At 42.4% G+C, this 20,086-nt stretch overlaps 1 protein-coding gene across 1 annotated transcript in view; it reads left to right on the top strand.

Annotated features, from left to right (window-relative positions):
* Positions 1 to 19,732, top strand: part of ITGAV (integrin subunit alpha V) — a 70,821-nt gene extending 51,089 nt beyond the window's left edge. The window contains exons 21-30 of the mRNA XM_028747966.2: positions 2,447 to 2,539; positions 2,699 to 2,778; positions 4,142 to 4,222; positions 4,345 to 4,450; positions 5,211 to 5,369; positions 5,902 to 6,015; positions 9,308 to 9,421; positions 9,515 to 9,625; positions 10,865 to 10,987; positions 12,650 to 19,732. Of these exons, the coding sequence (XP_028603799.1) occupies positions 2,447 to 2,539; positions 2,699 to 2,778; positions 4,142 to 4,222; positions 4,345 to 4,450; positions 5,211 to 5,369; positions 5,902 to 6,015; positions 9,308 to 9,421; positions 9,515 to 9,625; positions 10,865 to 10,987; positions 12,650 to 12,745 (1,077 nt within the window). The 3' untranslated portion in view covers positions 12,746 to 19,732. The remainder of the gene's footprint in view (positions 1 to 2,446; positions 2,540 to 2,698; positions 2,779 to 4,141; positions 4,223 to 4,344; positions 4,451 to 5,210; positions 5,370 to 5,901; positions 6,016 to 9,307; positions 9,422 to 9,514; positions 9,626 to 10,864; positions 10,988 to 12,649) is intronic.
* Positions 19,733 to 20,086: the final 354 nt, after the last annotated feature.

Below are 20,086 nucleotides of genomic sequence, written 5' to 3'. Positions count from 1 at the left end.
CAGACAGCTTCAAGACTGAGCGGGGATTCGAACCCTGGTCTCCCAGGTCCTAGTCCAACACTCTAACCACTACACCAAACTGGCAATGCAGTGGTGTAAAATTAGAACTGTGCAAAGTGTCCAACCACATACACAGTCTTCCTTTGTTTGTTGGAGTCTACTTGGGTTTTTGATATCACATATCTGGTTGCTGACAAAAGGATGCTGTGGAACCAACGTTCTGCAGCCTGCCACCCTCCTCAGTGTGTTTTGGACCACAAGTCTCATCACCATTGAGAGAGCTAATGGGAGCCCAGCAAAACCTGGAAGGTACCAGTTTGGGGGAGGTTGCTATGGAAGTTTACTGCTATGGGTTTGCGTTATGGTCTGCAGTCTGACCTACAAATCCTGTGGTGGCAAGTCTGGTGCAGGAGACAGATTATTTTGAAATAATCTGCGTACACACGTCCCTGCTCAACTGTGGACCCACTGTGTGGCTCACTCTCTCTTGGTATCAATTGCTCATCTCAAAATGAAAAACGGCAGTACAAATGAGATCTCAGTTCAGTTGTGCTCTTAGCACAAATGTGTGTGTTGCTTTCTGTTTGGGGAGGGAGAGGTATGCAAGAAAATAACATCAGCTGCATTGGCTGCTGAAAATCCTTTCTACGTGATGCTTAGCTCATGTGGTTGCATTTCAAACAATTGATGTGGGAAGCAGCAATATGAGTGGGCTACTCACATGATCAGAAGATCTGTACATTACAAATGAGACCTGGAATAAGACTGCTAGGGAAACAGCTCTGGGCAACTACAGTGAGCTTTAGACAAGACCATTCATTGAGCTTCAGGCTCCTAATTGTGGATTTGAACCTGGGTCTCCCACATCCCAAACCCTAGTTCTGTCTACCATATCACACACTCTCATCAAGTGCTAGTTCAGTGTAGCCCAAACTTTCACTTGGTGGGGGGTGGCTTTCTTGCCTCAGCATCCCAGTTCCTTCATGATAGGCCTCAGTAATTTCACATTATAAATATAATCATTTTCCTTCCTTCAAAATGTCTACTTAGCATTTAAAGTAAGGAAGCTGTTAGGCAAAACTTAAAAGTGCCACCTTTTGTGGCTATTTTGCTTCATCCCTTTTAGTTGATCATATGGTGCTGATGAGCAGTGTGGACCTGCCAGCTGGAAGATAAAGCTGGATGATCCTCTCCTAAACTGGGAGAGAGGTGTCTTGTCTAGCAACAGGGATCAGTCTGTGCAAAGCAAGCCAGGCTGCTAAGACAAAGCTATTTCTGTTGAGGCGCTTAGAGCCACACATTTGGTAATTAAATTAATTCAGGCTCGTGCTCTTACACCTTGGGAAATGAATGGGGCGATCCCAAGGGACTGGGATAAGTGCCTTAGCTGTTGCTGTTTTGTCCCTAACATGGCAATAATTAAGACTGTACAATGCAATAAATGCACCAGAAAAATTCTGCCATGTCAAGATTCCCCCGCCATGATGCATTCAGGATTTACTTCAGAGTTGTTAGCAACTCACTGTATTGGTATCTTAAAGAAGATTTAGGAGCCAAAGTTCTAGGTGAAGTTTTAAAAAATAAATGTTTTGGTAATACAGTCATACCTTGGAAGTCAAACGGAATCCGTTCCGGAAGTCCGTTCGACTTCTAAAATGTTCGAAAACCAAAGCGTGGCTTCTCGTTGGCTGCAGGAAGCTCCTGCAGCCAATCGGAAGCTGTGGAAGCCCCGTTGGATGTTCGGGTTCCAAAGAACGTTCGTAAACCAGAACACTCATTTCCAGCGTTCAGGAGCCAAAACGTTTGACTTGCAAGGCATTCGGGATCCAAGGTACGACTGTACTATTACCTAAGTAATGGAGCTGGCCTGCTAGAGCAGTGTTCCCCAACCTTGGGCCTCCAGCTGTTTTTGGACTACAATTCCCATCATCCTTGACCACTGGTCTTGCTAGCGAGGGATGATGGGAGTTGTAGTCCAAAAACAGCTGGAGGCCCAAGGTTGGGAAACACTGTGCTAGAGTACTGATGAAATGTCGCTGCCTTAAACAAAGCAGCATTGCCCATTTGGAAGCCATTTTGATGTTGTCAATACAGTTCCGAACTTGGACCTGAGTTCAGTTTCCTCTCTAGTCATATGCGCAATGGAGCAAATCGCTCTTTCCCTCTCTTACATCTAGAGAAGTGTGTGCTTAGAGATTACAGCCTGATAATGGATTATTTTCTCTGGACTTGAAAAACACTAGTGATCTTTGCACCACACTTGCCAGCGGAGAGACAGGTTCTGAACCCTAAAATGTCATGTTTGATAGACCGCTCATAACCATTGGAAGTGCTAAAGAATTCAGTGCAGACAATAAATATCATTATATGTCAGAAGGAGAAAGTGCTTAGGGAATGATAAGTATTGTGCTCTTCTCTGAAAACAGTCACCTTTGTTTCACTGCAGGATTTGGCAAGGCTTTCATGCGCATTTAAAACTGAGAATAAAACCCGGCTCGTTGTCTGCGACCTTGGGAATCCAATGAAAGCAGGAACAAAAGTAAGAATTAACAAAAACAAAGGGGAACCCTATGCCTACAGCAGCAGGGTTTGCTGGTTTGGGAGGCAACCTCATACTGACTGCCTTTTGGTTCGGGTTAAACCAACCTCTTTCCAACTGTCACATGTTAAATCCTGTACATCTTCTTTTGTGTTCAAGCTTTCAGCCGGCCTTCATTTTAGTGTTCATCAGGAATCTGAGATGGACACCTTTGTGAAGTTTGATCTACAGATTCGTAGGTATGGGGCACTTAGCACTGTGTACTCACCTAATAACTGGGGCTGCTATTGAAATAGGGGGGGGGGACGGCACACAGGCAGAAACAGAATTAAATTATAAATAATAGTAATATTATTGTCTGTAAGAATATTAAATTGCAACAATGTAATTATATGGTGCATGTACACACACTCTCACACCACATTTCCAGTTTAATACCACCAGCTTCCCTTTTTAGCCATTTTCTTAATTTATTTAAAAGCATGTATGTGTATCTCACATGTTTCAGAAATCTCCAAGCACCATGCAGTCTAAAAAGAAATAATATATCATTAAAACATTTTGCCCGTTAATGTCATAAATGAAATCTTGTTTGAGGATCTTTGTGTACCTGTGGCCTTTTGCATTTAAAAGGCCGCTGCCTCTCTTCCAGAATCTATTGTTTTAAAAACCTGCAATCTAACATCAGTCAGGACTGCATTGCCAATATATTACATTTAACCGCAAAGACTGAGATACTCAGCATATTAGTCGACATACGCTGTAAAAGGAATGTATTGATTTGCGCATCTCCAAAATGGGATGTACAGAGTGAGTTGGAGAGAGAGAGAGAGAGAGAGAGAGAGAGAGAGAGAGAGAGAGAGAGTTTATATTGGAATGCATTCCTCTTTTAAATGGCTGTCTTAAGACCAATGAAACTTCTGGCCAGAGAGAACCTGACACATTTTGTTACCTGAGGCAAATTCCAGAGGTTGGCCCCTGCAAATACAAATAAAATAACTAAATTGACAGTTTGCTGCCCTTTAAATGCAGGGATAGGAAACCTGTGGCCCTCCTGATAGTGTTGTACTCCCATCAGCCCCAAACAGCATCACCAGTGGTTGGAGCCCATGGGTAGGCAAACTAAGGCCCTGGGGCCGGATCTGGCCCAATCGCCTTCTCAGTCTGGCCCATGGACTGTCCAGGAATCAGCATGTTTTTACATGAGTATTATGTGTCCTTTTATTTAAAATGCATCTCTAGGTTATTTGTGGGGCATAGGAATTCGTTCATCCCCCCCCCCAAAAAAAAAAAAAATATAGTCTGGCCCACCACATGGTCTGAGGGACAGTGGACTGGCCCATGGCTGAAAAAGGTTGCTGCCCCTGTCGTAGCCCAACAATGTCTGGAAGGCCACTAGCTTCCCACCTCTGATTTAAAGGAGTAAGTTCTCAGAAAGCAGCCACTCTTCAGGCATTGCAGGAAAAGCAACTCACTTGAAATGGGCTACTGAACTGAACCGTGTACTTTCAGCGCATGCTGCTTATAGGATAGAACCTCCTTCCTTTTACCTTCGACATTAGCACATGACTTGACTCACTGTGCCATTGCATTGTTTCACAGCTCTAACATGTACAACAACCTAAGCCCTGTGACATCTTATCAGGTGGACCTGGCCATCCTAGCAGTTGTCGAAATCAGAGGGTGAGTGATGGCCTTGGTGCCATTTTAGCTAGTGCCTCATTTCCTTCATTTCACAATTACTCGGCTTCTGCTGCATGCTCACGGTGCCTGGTGGTTATTGTGCGCTCCTTGTGTAATTTTAGGGTTTCTTCTCCGGATCATCTTTTTCTCCCAATTCCTAATTGGCAACCCAAGGAGAATCCAGAAACAGAGGATGACATCGGGCCTCTGGTTCAACACATCTATGAGGTAAATCTGTGCTCAAGGCTGTAACCAGAAGGCCATGCCTGCTAGAATCATGCCTTACCTCTTGCCAGAATGGTAAACTAATCGGATGGCCTTGTGGGCTGCAGAGTGAGGTCCACCAGGCAGCTTAGTACTGTATGCAGGGATGTCACACGTCATGGTGTGTTCATGCATTTAAGGTACCGAGACCACCCTTCTACCCTCCTCTCTCCCCCAGAAACAGAACAGAAAGACTTAAGAGCATGCCTGAAAAATGTGTTACCTGCCAAGCCAAGCACAACCCATGAGTCACTGTACTGTAGCCTGCCTGGTGCTTCACAACCTTTGGGCGGTATTTAACATAACAAATATGTATTACAAAAGCATTACACAAGGGCTTTTGGAGACCTGAGGAGTGGGGCAGGATTTTCCGTTCTAACATCTGTAGTGGCAAGTGGCTCAGTTCTGAACCAATGTCACACAGCTTTGAGATAGGTAAGAGCAGAGGGATTTGCTGTGGTCAACCCAATGTTGGCTCTTCAGATGCTAATGGACTGCAGCTTCTATCATCCCCAGCCAACATGAGCGGTGGTCAGGAATGAGGGGAGTTGTGGTCCAACAACATCTGGATGGCCTTTAAAATAGCATAGGACTGCCTGGCTATACCCACAGACAAGTTGTTGGGGCATATGCCACAATAGCCATAGGAGGGGATAGGATTGTACTGCAAGAGTGAAAATAGCATTGTTCTTCGTGGTCATTTGTTTCTCCTGCCTCTCACTAGCTTAGAAACAATGGCCCGAGTGCTGTCAGCAAAGTGATGCTCAATCTTCAGTGGCCTTACAAGTATAACAACAACACCCTGTTGTATATTATGGAATATGAAATTGAAGGCCCCATGAACTGCACTTCCGATATGGAGATTAATCCGCTAAAAATTAAGGTAAGTCGAAAGCATCTTCATATTTTCCATGTACTGAGCAATCCATCTGCCTTGAATGTTTAAAGCAATACAAATCATTGTTAATTGTTATAATGTTAAAGAATATTTTGGTTCATTGTCATCAAAAGGGGCAGCGGGGAATCCAGCGGTTGTTAGCTTGTATCTGCCGAAATGCTTGGGCAAAGAGGTTCTTCTGTGCAAATGTTGAGCGAATTCGTTACAGAAGAGAGGTACAGAGAGAAATGAAGTGACCTTGGGAGGGTGATGATGCAAACATACTCTCATCTCGTCTGCTCAGCAGCATAGACCTTCCCCACTAAACCCTAACCAGCCCATCCCCTTGTGGGCTCACTTGACAACAGCAGTTCCCTGAATGTGGACAGGGCAAGTGACCATTTCAAAATGGCCGTGGGCTTTTTGGTATCTCGTTTATCGCTCTCAATTTCCAATGTATGCTGTTCACCCATCCACAAAGTGTTTAGGAATGTGTCACCAATCCGTACTGATAATCGAACCCTTCTTGATGCTGTAGATGTCAACGCCTCACCAAGATGAAAAGAATGAAACAACGAATGGAGGAGATAGCCGCAGTCACAATGTTAACCGGAGGGACCTAAGCGCAGCTGAGGGAGATGTACAAACTTTGGTAATGTCTGTTTATTGGTTTGTTTGAGAAAAGTTTGAGAATCTTAGGTATGCTTCATGTGTCCCAAGGGATTGCTCTGTAAAGCAAATTCTGATATAGATGCATAGCCGTGATTGACCATGATGGACAGATTGGTTAGGGAAACTCTGAGAAAAGAGGTGAGCAAGCTGGTGGGATGGTTGCCCAAACCTTTGGCAGCCTGCCTCTGTCTTTAGGTAAAGATGCCGAGGCTCTACTGCCTCACTCACTGGAAATCGAAACTGATTGGATGCTTTTTGATGAGTAGAGACCTGCTATATGGTACCTATGTAATGTAGTGATGTTTCTAGGTGTATAGTGCCAGGTGTGTTGGCTCAGCACTATTTAAATCTGCAAATTACATGGGGTTTTTATCTAAATTCCCTTTCTGAAGGAGCCCAGTGAATTAAGCAGGGTTGCAGAATCCAAATCGTTGCAGCCACCACTCTGCAACTTTGCACCTCTTCTTTTGCAGGCTGAAGTTGCCACCAGGGGTTGCAATAAGTGGTCAGCCAAGACTGTACCAGCTCTAGGATTCAAAGCACTGTAAGGTTGGAAGGGAACCGACTCTATGAAAGATTCCTGAGGGCCGTTTTACAGTGACCTTAGCATATATTGCTTGCTAGGTTACGTTTCTCAAATTCCAAACCTCTTAGAGCCTGAGTATTGCAATTCTAGTTCCCTGGGATGTTCCACTAGCAATGCCTCTGAGAAAAATCCTTATACGGAATGATTTATAACCACTAGAACAACTGATTCAGACTGAGCATGCTAAGCTCAATTGGAGTTCTCAGAATAAGTGGTGTAACTCATTTACATGTGTGTAAATACTTTGCATGGTATGAATAATCATACACATGACTTAGATAACCCAGAGCCACAAAATCCTAACATTGGACACACACAAATGGTGCACATCTACATCCTTTGCCACTGGCATGTTCCCCCATCCCCTCTGCATTTGGGTGACAGCAATGGCAATTTGAAATGCAACATGCATGCCTGCAGCTGCTGCTGCAACATTTCCCCCATGATCAGGAGGAAGAGGTTATAGCATTACATCAGCCACTGCAGGGTAGCAAATATTGGATTTTAATGGCCCTAGCGAGAGATGATTTAATGCTGCATGTTTATTGCACTTCAGATGCCTGTGATATACGAGGTGCAAACCTCTACAACTGATTTGCCAGCTTGACAAATAACTCATTGTTCCAAGCCTTTCCGGGAATGGAAAAGTCAGGGACAATGGGATTCTCAAAATCATGTGCTGATGACTTACCTTTGTACCTTGTGGTTTCACAGTTCAAGGGTGCTGCCTCCTGTGTCCAAAAGGTGCTTTATTATTGTAGGTGTGATGAAAAGGAAAGCACACACAAAAAAGGCACCCTTGTTCTTCTCCACCTTAATTTTGCTTAGAACTGTATGCGCATGAAATCACAGAGCATAGTGTGTTCATGAAAAATGGGCATTTTAAAAAATTGCATTCTGAATTTCCATGGTGTCACTTGACAAAAAATAATTCCATCCTATACTGATGGAACTATTTCTGTTTCTTCTCTCTTTCCACATCTGTTCACATCTCATCTTAAGTGCCCTCATTCATGGAACATTCATCTTTCCCCACCCACAACAATAGATAAGACCTGGAAACATGGATAGAAGGAGGTGCAAGCAACACATGAGATTTCTTTTTTCTTTTTTATATATATAATTTTTATTGGATTTTGCACAAATTTTCCAACATAACAACTCCAAAACAACATAACAAATCTTTGGCTATCACAGCCTAAGACTTCCTTCAACCACTTCTGATGATTTTCTAAATTTTGTTACTATGCTTATTGCTAAAAGTCCAATCTTACATCAGCGATCTTAGTACTTTTCACAATAATTTATATAGTCCTCCTTAAAAAACTTATTGTAACCCTACAAGCAATGTTAGGTAATTACAACTGACTTTCAGATACAACATAAATTTCTTCCAGTCCTTTAAGACAGTCTGGTCCTGCTGGTTTCGAATTTTCCCTGTTAGTCTCTCCAGCTCAGCATAGTCCATCAATTTCGTTTGCCATTCTTCTTTTGTTGGCATTTCCTCTTGCTTCCATTGCTGAGCTAATAATATTCTTGCTGGAAGAAATCTCATTGAATAGAATAAGAACAAGAAGACATGAGATTTCTTCTTGCTGTTTCTTTGAAGCATCCAGGGTAGCTTTGACAGTCTGTTCTCTAGCTGAAGAAACTGGAGCAGAAAAAAGGGAATGAGATAACAGGCAGAAATGTCGTTTCATGCCAGTCTGCTTACATGAAATAAACATCTTCAGGGGAAAACAAGTTGCTGTTAGTTCCCAGACATTTTGGTGAATGCCGTAGTGGAAATGTATGTAGGTAAATTTAGCCAGGGAGATCTAGCTAAAAATGGTTCAGGAGCATATGCTTTTTATTCACACTTGACTCCCTTTACCCAAACGTCAACATTTGGTATGAATATCACACAAGTCACCAGCAGCGTAATTCAAAGTCTCGCTGCAGTGGTGCCCAAGCAGGGTGTAGTAGTTGTTACACCACCAAACATGTTAGGTCACCATTGTAGTAATAACAGCATTACAAGCAGCTCTCAGGAGGTGGATCCAACGCATAAGAAATACCGTATTTTTCGTCCCATAGGACGCACCGGTCCATAGGACGCACCTAGTTTTTTGGGGGGGAAATAAAGGAAAAAGTTTTTTCCTTTATTTCCCCCCCAAAACCAGGTCGGGGAATCCAAACCAGGCCGGGGAACAGCAGGATGGCGGCGCTGCGCCTCCCCGCTGTCCTCCGAGCTTGTGGGGCTGCCCGATGTCTGCCCGAAGCGCCGGGCGCTCTGCTTTCAGCGCGTCCCGCGAAGCAGGTTACTATCCGCAGCCGAGGGAGCCCTGCGGGACCTCCCGCGGGGCTCCCTCGGCTGCGGATATCTGCCCGGCGGCGAGGCGCTCTGCTTCTCCCGCGGGCTCCCCAGGCTTGCTGATAGCTTGCTGAAGCCTGGAGAGCGAGAGGGGTCGGTGCGCACCGACCCTCTCGCTCTCCAAGCTTCAGCGAAAGCCTGCATTCGCCCCATAGGACACACCCAGATTTCCCCTTCATTTTTGGAGGTGAAAAAGTGCGTCCTATAGGGCAAAAAATACGGTAAATCAAGAAGTAAATGGAAGCATGGATAGCTCTGTGGTACCAGTTTGCTTTGAACATAACATCTGAAAACTCATGTACAGCTCTTCCTCTCCTATTGTTTTAACCTTAGGGCTGCGGAACTGCAGAATGTTTAAAGATATTCTGCCAAGTGGGTCGCCTAGAGAGGGAGAAGACGGCAATTCTGTATTTAAAATCTCGCCTTTGGACTCAGACTTTCATGAACGTAAGCATCCATTGCTGTTTCTACGACATCTGCCTGCCCCTGAATAATATGGGTTCTAATTTGACATTTTCTTTCTTATCATTCCCATCACAGAAAGAAAACCAGAACCACTCCTATTCTCTCAAATCATCCGCTTCCTTCAGCGTTATCGAGTTCCCTTACAAGAATCTTTCCTTTCCCGAAGATGTCCACAATTCTACAATAGTAAGCTATTTGATATTCAAAATTAGCGCGACCCAGGGCAACACAATTAAGCTGAAAAGAGTTGTCAAAATGAAACACGCATGTGATCTGCTTCCAATGTTTTTACTGTCCTATATTAAATCGTGGATTGTTGGGCTCATTCAGTTTTATCGCATGCTGCTGAAGCTTTTAATTAAATTTTAGCCTTCAATTAAAAGCTTTAGATGCGGCCTTCACACTGCTGCTCCAGAATGGGCTCATGTCTGGCGCTGGCATACAGAATAGCATTGGCGTAGAACTCGGAGCCAGCCCATTGCATTGCAATCGACTAATCACACAATTGCAGACCCAATCCTGTGCATGTTTACCTAGGACATATGTATTCTATTGAGGCTTATTTCCATGTAAATGTGCACAAGATTGCAGCCCTGGACTTCAGCAGATTTATCACCATCAAAGCCAGCAATATTAAGCTAGACAGCATGGAGGCTTCGGTGGTGTTCAATTGGCCCTAACAAGCTTCCCCAAATGGAAGGACTACAGTCGTACCTTGGGTTTCGAACAGCTTAGTTCTCAATTGTTTTGATCCCGGAAGTGACTGTTCTGGTTTGCGAACTATTTTTGGAAGCCAAATGTCCGATGGGGCTTTGTGGCTTCTGATTGGCTGCAGGAGCTTCCTGCAGCCAATCAGAAGCCGCGCTTTGGTTTCCAAATGTTTTAGAAGTCGAACAGACTTCTGGAATGGATTCCGTTCGACATCCAAGGTACAACTGTACTTCTGTTCATGGAAGGCTTTTGCTCCAGTAGCGGGGAGGCGATTCTGAGATTCCTCCAAACCTCCACAGCAGATTTTCAGAGGGTGCAAGCGGCTGCAGGGCAAAGGAGGGTACTGATTAAGCTTGCCTCTCCCACTTCTGCCATCAAGTATCCTGTGAGTGAATACCACGCAAGCATATTCCCATCAGTGGGAGCAAACTCAAAATCCAAGTCAGTGAAGCTATGCGATCATCTTCCGACCAGAAGCTACCTTTATCTTACGAGCAATTCGGCAAGCAGTGCCAGATTCTGCTCCTGCCAAATCACAGCATACACACAAACATACGCCAGGAAAACCTTGCTCCTTCCCTTTCATTGAACAGTGTTTGTTTCTGCCCACTGGTGTGCCACATGCAAGTGAATCATGAAGAATTTCCAAAGCATATCCCTCCAACGCTCTACATTGTTTCTCTATAAAATATGTTGTCATCTCCTCCTCTTTAGGTTACCACGAATATCCTGTGGGGTATTCAGCCAGCACCCATGACCGTGCAAGTCTGGGTAATCATACTAGCCGTCTTAGCGGGATTATTACTTCTGGCACTTCTAGTCTTTATAATGTACAGGGTAAGTGGTGTCTTTAATGAATCATAGAATGGTAGAGTTGGAAGGGACCCTGAGGATCATCTAGTCCAACCCCCTGCAATGCAGGAATATGCATTTGTCCCATATGGGGATTGAACCTGCAACCTTTGCCTTATCAGCACCACGCTCTGACCTACTGAGCTATGGTACTTTTCAGAGTGCATATTCCTATACTCGTCTGTGATTAGCTCCCATTGAACTTGGTGGAGCTTATTGCTGAGTAGGTTCAACCTAGGGGGAAGAAGCCTCTAAATCAGTGGTTCTCAACCTTGGGTCCCCAGATGTTTTTGGCCTACAACTCCCATGATCCCTAGCTCACAGGACCAGTAGTCAGGGATGATGGGTGTTGTAGGCCAAAAACATCTGGGGACCCAAGGTTGAGAAAGGCTGGCTGCTCTAAATCATGGGTGGGGAACTGGATCCAGTCAGTGGGCCAGATCCTTACCTCTGCCACAAAGAAACTTTGAAAGATGGGTGGGGCTGACCACCTGTCAATCCCCCAAGATGACCTCTCCAGAGGGGATCACTGGGCACAAATCCACTGATGGGCACTGGCAGTACACCCGCAAAGGAGATCAGCTGATGGGCACAAAGAATGTGCCCTTTTTGTTTGCAGACAGGTCTGGTTTCAATTAAAATGGACCTATTTCCTCTGCCAGCCTGCTGATTGGCTGCATTAGAAAGTTCTCAGTGGGGCACTTTGTAGTGCACATCCCAGCAACATCAGTATATGCCCTACACTTGATGTCAGGTGCGGGGCAAAAGGCTGTGGATTGGGGAAACTGTCTAACTGGGACCTCTACCAAGCCTAAAGATAGCCGAAGCTTCCCCTGTTCCTCTAAATTGACTTACCTTTTGTGTTCCATATAAATATTTGGAAATCAAAGCCAGAAATCCAGTAGCCAAAGACAGAAATCGGATGAGTAATCTTTTGGGGCATTCAACATGGTTGTAGAGGTACGCGTGCACAATCACATGAAAGCAGAAAACAGGTAGAAGAACAGGGAGTTTGTCGATTTAGCTGCAGCTTCAGATAAACACAAGGAAAAGAACCGAAGGAAACATGTTATGCAGCCTTTGAGATTTCTGTAGCAGTCGGCTGTGAGAGCTCTGGTTCTAGTTGATTCAAATGGACCTCCCCAGGCCTTTTACAGGTTTGCTTACTCAGAGTATTAGTTATACCAGTTTTCAGTCCAACCTCACAGAACAGGAGCTTGCATGGGAAATATTTAAATGTTTTAAAATAGTAACAGTGACTTGGCTGCTTAAGATCTGCATCCAGATGTTTTAAAGATCTGTTATTGCAGAAGGCCTGGCTGAGTTCTGTTGGTGGCAAGAGGTTCAGCAGTAAATAGATTTTTAAAGCGCTGTTGATGTGCTGGGTCAACTAGGCTATGTATGTGGATGTTGTGTGTGTAACAACAGTAGCGTGGCATGTGGAAGTCCCATGCACGTATGCGGATTCTGTGCGCATGGTAAAATGTTTTTGAAATTGGGGGCTGCATTTGTCTAGCTGTTGTGGGGATGCCTTAACTATTTTGATACCCCAGGATGAGTGAGGCCCAGGGGTGTTTATGGGCAGAGATAATTCCCGTGTCACTCCCAATATCCATTGTATTTCCTTCCTTTCTCTCTACAACGCAGGTGGGTTTCTTCAAGCGTGTGCGGCCACCTCAGGAAGAACAAGAACGGGAACAGCTGCAGCCGCATGAAAATGGAGAAGGGACATCAGAGGCCTAAGCAGTGTTTTAGCTGTGTCATTTACCAAAAGGTTCAGAATGGTCAACAACTTCCTTTTTTTAAAAAAAAAATGTGTATTTTTTCTGCCTTGAGGGACAGACTGTCTAGAATTGCACTGCAGGTGTCTTCTGGCATTTACAGTAGTCAGAGGTTAATTGCAAAATGAGAGCAATATGTTAGCCTCCCTCCTATTTAATCCTGTTCACATACGTGACTAATACATGTGCACTGATGAGCATATTTTTAGTGCCACAGCCTTGCTTATCCAGCTCCGGAAGGCTAAAGACATAAAATGTGTTGATTGGTACAACTTGAACTGCTAGCAAGAGTTTGAAGACCTGCAACTACTACATCCGTTTAATGAACTGTGTGTACACTAATTGAAGACTGTCTGGGCTGGACCATTCCACGGTACTCACCAATCCTTAGAATTACTTAACTTGCCACTACATTTTCAAACCAGAAACATCTAAATCGACAAAACGTACAATGTTCTGCTCCAGTTATATGATTTTCAGTGAGTTCGCCATAGAAGACAACTGTACGGTACCCATTTCAGGAATCACTGTCCACTTCGTAGATGCAAAAGATTTATTTCGGTTTCCTAATATTTATGAGAGATCATCCGCCTTTTTCTAGACACTAATATACCCATACTCTGGGAAATGATTGGTTTGTGCACCAGACTTCTGATAACTTTTCTAGCCTTTCATAACTTTTCCGCACTTCAGAAAATTCAAAGCCTATACAAGGAAATGGAAATTCTTCATTCACAATATATTATAAAAATAATTAAGAATATCTGCTTGACCTTACTATGCATAATTTTACTTCTGCTTTCAAAATGCAAGTTTTGAAACAAAACGGAATTATTTCTAGCAAAACTAGGCTGTTGGAGGATGAGCAAGAAGAGGAAATAGAGGGAGTGAAGAAAATGGTGCTTAGATGAATTGGAATTGTAACCTCTTACAAGCCCACTAGAAGCCTTCATCAGATGTGTCTCACAATTTCCAGCTCTTACCTGCAGCCTAAGGTAGAAAACTGAAGAGTTCAGAAGGCCACATCCCGCTCTAGATCTTGGCTTTGCTCTGGGTCTTTACAGATCAAACCCTTAGACATGTAAAGAAGGAATCCTGTTTGTACAAGTAAGTTGACAGGCGGTGGTAGCAGACATGCTGTGTTGAGCGTGTCCCAGTGAAGATACTAAGTGGCAGTGTCATGCTGTCTCAAGTGGGACCCACTCACGGTTGCATTTGCCAGGAAGTTAAAAAAAATCGTCATAGAGGAAAGCAGTGGAGTAATGAAGGGAAAGCATTTTATTCTGAACAGCTCGCAGGATGCATGTTGTTAAGCAGGAAAGAGCCTTAAAGGGCAGTTCCAGTGAATGGGATTTCAGAGGATGTCGACTGTACCTTCACTCTTTCTGGGATCATTGCCAGGATTTGATCTATGGAAGGAAGCTGAAACCTCAGTGTAGATGGTTGGCCAGGTATTAAAGAGCTCTCATGGAGAGCTTTCCTGGAGAAGAGAGACCACTGAGGCGATAATACACAAGAAGGCAAATGTGAAGCTGAATTGTAAGGTTTGGTCTTAGGTGCTTCTACCTTTTCCTAAAATGGGGTATTGTAAGTACATTTAATGGGAAGGATATGCCTAGTTGTAGAAATAAAAAATGTGGTCTATGAGAGCAACTGTGTGCCACATAGATGAACTACCAAAATTGGGAAATGAGGTCGATTTATCAAAGCGATGTGGTTCTGAATTGCTGATTTATTTTTAAAATCATCTCTATTTTCTGTGAGAGGAAAAATACAAAGGGACTTAAGTTTTAGTGTTTATCTCGGGCCTAGTGCACCACATGTATGCACATCATTTGATTTTGGGGGGATATTGATTACTGTACTCGATGACGGTTAGCTGAATTTGTGAACTTAGGAGCAACTGGGAAAATAGAGCTCTACCTATGCCATGGTGCCAGATCTGATGGCCGTTTCATACAGGCAAGTTATCAAGTGATGAGCATGCAGGTGTGAACTAGGCTTAAGAAAATAAAGAGAAGACAATTGCTTCTATGGGGCTCAAAGTAGCACTTTCCATACAAATGCCATACTGAAAGAGGCTATTGTTTGATAAGCATGAACTGCAACTGCAAAACTCAACAGATTGTATCAGTTTCCACTTTCCACCCTGAGTTATTGGATAGTTTTGCTTTGCCACATACACAGTGTGTTCTTCCATAAGGGCCAATGACACTGCAACACTTTGTAAATAGTACTCTAGTTTATCCAAATCTCTTTTTTCTTGGATATCCCCTCCTAGACCATTCAGATGAATGAATTTGTACTGTATGTAAATATTTTTAAAGGAAAGAATGTCACAAAAGTAGGCAAAATGAAATATATTAAGCATTTTATACTTAATAATTTTTTCATGAAGAATATATATTTTGTAGACAGCAAAAGCCTATGCATCAAAATGTACAAAGAACACTACCCCTCCCCAAACCAAAACCAAATGGTTATGTCCTGTCACTTCAGTCTGCTTAATTGGAAACAAATATGGTTAAGATAAGAGATAAATATTTTTTCTGGCCTTGTGGTTCTATTGGTCTGTATCTAGACATAGCTGTTACTGAAAGTATCCTTCTTAACGGTACAGTCCTATGCATTATTCAGAAGTAAGTCCCATTCTGTTCAGTGGGGCTTACTGTCGGGTAAATGTGCACAGAATTGCAACGCAGAGTAAGTAATCAATCAAGTTCATTGTTGAATAGACACATCTTGGTGTCCTATATTACAAAAAGCATAAATTTCCAAGTGGTATATCGTTTAGCAATCTGCCAATTTATATTATTAACTAGAAATTTGAATTTCTTTTGTCTGCAGCTTAACATAACTCGGTGAACAAGCAGATGTAGTCCTATGCTCCCACAGCTAACAGCTGCAACCCAGTGGTGTTGGGAGTTTTGGCATCTTTAAATTTAAATATCTGAAAACAACAAGATTTAGAAAACTGACAAAAATGCATTAATTAAAGATGTAAAGGTAGCACTGGGTTTTTCAGTTCTGTGTGGTGTTAGGGGTGTGTGATAGAGGTTTCGTAATTTGAGAGGTATTATGTTGCAACATCAGTGCTTTTTTGCCAAAGCATACCTGTCACTAACATAGTAAAGGTAAAGGACCCCTGACACTTAAGTCCAGTTGCGAATGTCTCTGGGGTTGCGGTGCTCATCTCGCTTTACTGGCCGAGGGAGCTGACATTTGTTCACAGACAGTTTTTCCGGGCCATAAGCCGCTTCTGGCAAAACCAGAGCAGCGAATGGAAATGCCGTTTACCTTCCCACCAGAGCGGTACCTATTTATCTTCTTGCACTTTGACGTGCTTTAGAACTGCTAGGTTGGCAGGAGCTGGGACCGAGTAATGGGAGCTCACCCCGTTGCGGGGATTCGAACCGCCAGCCTTCCGATCGGCAAGCCCTAGGTTCAGTGGTTTAGACCACAACGCCACCTGTATCCCATCACTAATATAGGACTCCCTAATAATCAAATGAACAATGTATAGGCAACCGCTTTTTAAAAAATACAAAGTGGTATTATATAGTATGATATTTCCTTCAAAGTTATTATACACAGCATTAGAACAAACCATAGAATCATAGAATTGTAGAGCTGGAAGGGACCACAAGCGCTATCTAGTCCAGCCCCCTGCAATGCAGGAATCTTTTGCCCAACATGGGGCTTGAACCCATGACCCAGAGATTATGAGTCTCATGCTCTTATCAACAGAGCTGTGTAATCTCTTCGTAAAAATCCCTTCCAGAAACCAACCACCCATTCTTCATAAGACACTGTCATTCTATTGCCGATAGAGCTGATATCTATCTGTCCATAATGCATTTATGCTATAATATTGGTGCACCACTGCTTCATTTTCATGGCATATTCTGAGAGGTACTGAGTTGATTGAATTATTTAACGGAATGTAATGTTATTATAACTGAATCAACAGGCTGGGAATGGGGCATGATGTTTTTCTGAGTTCGCTGCTCTTTTTTAAAAAAATAATAATCAAATGCAATTCATCTTTTATAACCAGTTTTAATTAATTCCTTGCCAAATTATCAACATATACAGGCCTCACTAAGGAAAAACCAGATGCTGTAATTCTGTCGGGGCATTCTCTCCCTGTTGCGCATATCTCTAGTCACTTAAAATTCACTCACATTCGCAGGTTTGTTACATAATGTCACAGGACATCCAATTTTATTTATTTATTTTAAATGAGTTTAAGGTCATACGGAAACCTCTATCTGTCCTGCTTGACCTGTGATGGCTATTTCAAAGGCAGTATCAAGTGATTTTATGTTATGAATGTTGTGTGTGTGAAGTTGAAGTGGAATATCCATGTGCAAATACACTCAACGAGCAGGCGTGAACTTAACCAAGTATGTATGAACTGCTTCAGTTGAAAATATTTGCAGAGGTGGGGTGGGGGGAGCCAAAACACTTTCTGGGCAGAAAACTCCACTTTCCGTTTCATACACAATATCTCTTATAGTTATGCAAGTCATCACTGATGTTGAACATGCATTTATATACTCATTCCACTTAGGGTTTTCCTTTTACTTGCATAAAGAATTCCAGGGTCCTAGAGAGGAAGTACTTTAGTGCATCTTATGGGCTCTCTGAAGACTTTATATTGATGCAAACACTTCAGATTGAAAGTCAATCTCTTCCATTTGTCTTTTTCCTATGTCTCCTTGCTACAGAATTAGTACCAAAGCCAAGCCCAGGACAAGCATAAAATGTGGAACCTCACACACATGTTGGCCTGAGATGAATGTAGCATATATTGTCTCCCAGAGGTCAGCAGGGCAGAGAGCAAATATACTAAACTGACCTTGCAGGTTTAAGTAGGTTTACTCATAGCCAACCCCCATTGCTTTTAGTGGAACCTGTGCACTAATAATACTGCTTAGGTGTGCAACCTCAGTGACTATGTAATTGCTCTAGATAGTATTATGATCACCCACAGGATTAATCAGAAGTAAGCTCCATTGCTTTCAGCAGAACGTATTCACTAGTAAGAATACTTAGGTTTGCAGCCTCCTTGTCTGTATAATTGCTCTAGAAATGTGATTGCCCACATTGGGTGACACACCATGTACGTTAGCAAAGTTTGCTAGTTGCAAACTTATTTAGTTTTTTATAACTTCTGCAAGTAAAACAATGACTGTACTGTTACTGAGCTGATAGTACACTGCAACTATTGTGTCAAACATTTATTCCTCTAAATATACTGACCTTACAATAATGTTCCATGTCAATTCAACATAAATTAACCCACCATTAAAAACAGTAACACACATTTTAGGTACTTAACACTAATAGAAACCAGTGAGAGACTATGGCCTGAACCCAAATATCCATTCATCTAAGGGTGCTTAATTTGTTTGTTTCTTTAGACAGTCCTTCGTGCTGCTCAGCTGAGTTTTCAAACTCGGGGATTAACTAGACATTATAAGAACAGCATTGCCAGAGCTTCCTTGCAATGTCTGAAGACACACATGGTATTATATTATTGTACTGTGCTCTGCTTTGCCCCAGGTGGCCAACAATGAATTAGGTGAGGCACAACACAGTGCAATTATGTCACATCACTGTACTGCGTTTCTATTTATACCACAGGTGGGGCACCTATAGTGCTCCAGATGTTGTTGGACTACAACTCCCATCGTCCATGACCATTATGTTGCTTGGAGACCCACAACATCTGGAGGGCCCTGGATTCTCCATCTTTGGCCTAGACATTACAGTGAACTGGGGTAGGAGACAGGGAGTTGTCTGTAACATCTGGCTAATATGACAAAGGAGAGCCAAAAGCAATTTATGATCTCTCATGGGGTGGAGGGTTGTTAGGCAAAAATAAAAGTAAAACATCCCAATGGGGTAAGCACAAGACTTTCAGCAGGTCTAAGATAAATCTTTGGATTCCAGCCTAAGTTTGTGGTCTTGATGTTTAGAATGTGTATTTTATTTCACCATTTCCTAATTTTTATATATATATGTAGTGATTTATTGTTTGTGAAACACGTGCGTCATTTTCTAAACAAACCAATGATTGGCAGTGTAACTACCACACAACTGAGACCTTTTCTTAATTATATCATAAATGCACTTTGCTAATATGAATTTCTGGTTACGATGTGCCCTCTTGTCTCAGGACGCTGCAGTGCTATTCAGCCCATCAGTCTGTTTATCTAAACATCTCACACAAACATTTCTTTTCAGATGTCTCACAACCCACTTTAATTTACTATTTGTGATTCCATAGTATATAGGCTGAAATAATATATGTTATGCCATAAACCTGCATCTGTTACTCCAATTTCACTGTCATTCCTTCCCCCAAAGAATCCTGGGAACTGTAGGTGCTGTTGTAGATGCATCCTAAAATATTTTCTGTGTATTTATTTGGCGGAAGTCTTCAATGCACTTTAGACTTTCTCTTAGAAATAAGAGTATATGTTTCCTTAAAAAAATAACAATACATTGAAACATCAGATGTGTAACTGGGTTTGACTGTGCATGAACAGGATGGTCACACTGTTAATGCTCAGGAATTTTTTTTAAAAAAAGCATTTGGAAAAGCAATAAATAAAATCCACCAGCACTTACACTTTAAGCCTTATAAAAGTTCTGTGAATTAATAGTATTTTAAATGTTGAAAACAAATAAAACAAATCATTGTTGTCACTCACAGCAGCTGTAAAGATAGCCTATATGAGATACATTAGCTGTATTACTTGACTTACTACATTGCCCATCCCTTAATCCACAAATCCACTGAAGTTAAAACACTTGGAAAACAAAGTCAGATATATTTTTTAATTGTTCGCATAAATCAGTTGAAGAAATCTTTAATGTAAATAGTAGGATAACTAATGTCTCTTTGTTCGTTGATGAATAAAATACTTATTTCACTCTGTCCTTTGGATTTATTTGCAAAACACAAATATCAGGATATGTACGACTTCACATTCGCAAAATTGCTTTGCATTTTCTCCTGATATAAAACTAGCTGGTGGGACTGCCCAGGACTAATGCATTACATTAATGTAGCAAAAGCTAGTCAAACTGGTGCATGGGTGTTAGTTAAGTGGTTGGGGAAAATAATGTTCATTGTGCTGTTATGATGCAGGCCTATAGACACTGAACATTACAATAGACCAGCTCGAATAAGGCATGCAAAGAGAACATTATGTAAGAATATGAAGTTGCAGGGAATTGGATGAAGTAAGCTTACCCGCACTTTGCTTGGTAGGATCCGTATGTGGGGGGG

This window comes from Podarcis muralis, chromosome 1 (genome assembly GCF_964188315.1).
Source record: "Podarcis muralis chromosome 1, rPodMur119.hap1.1, whole genome shotgun sequence".
NCBI lineage: Eukaryota > Metazoa > Chordata > Lepidosauria > Squamata > Lacertidae > Podarcis > Podarcis muralis.
The sequence above is the reverse complement of the archived record's forward strand: the minus strand, read 5'-3'. Positions and strand labels throughout refer to the sequence as shown.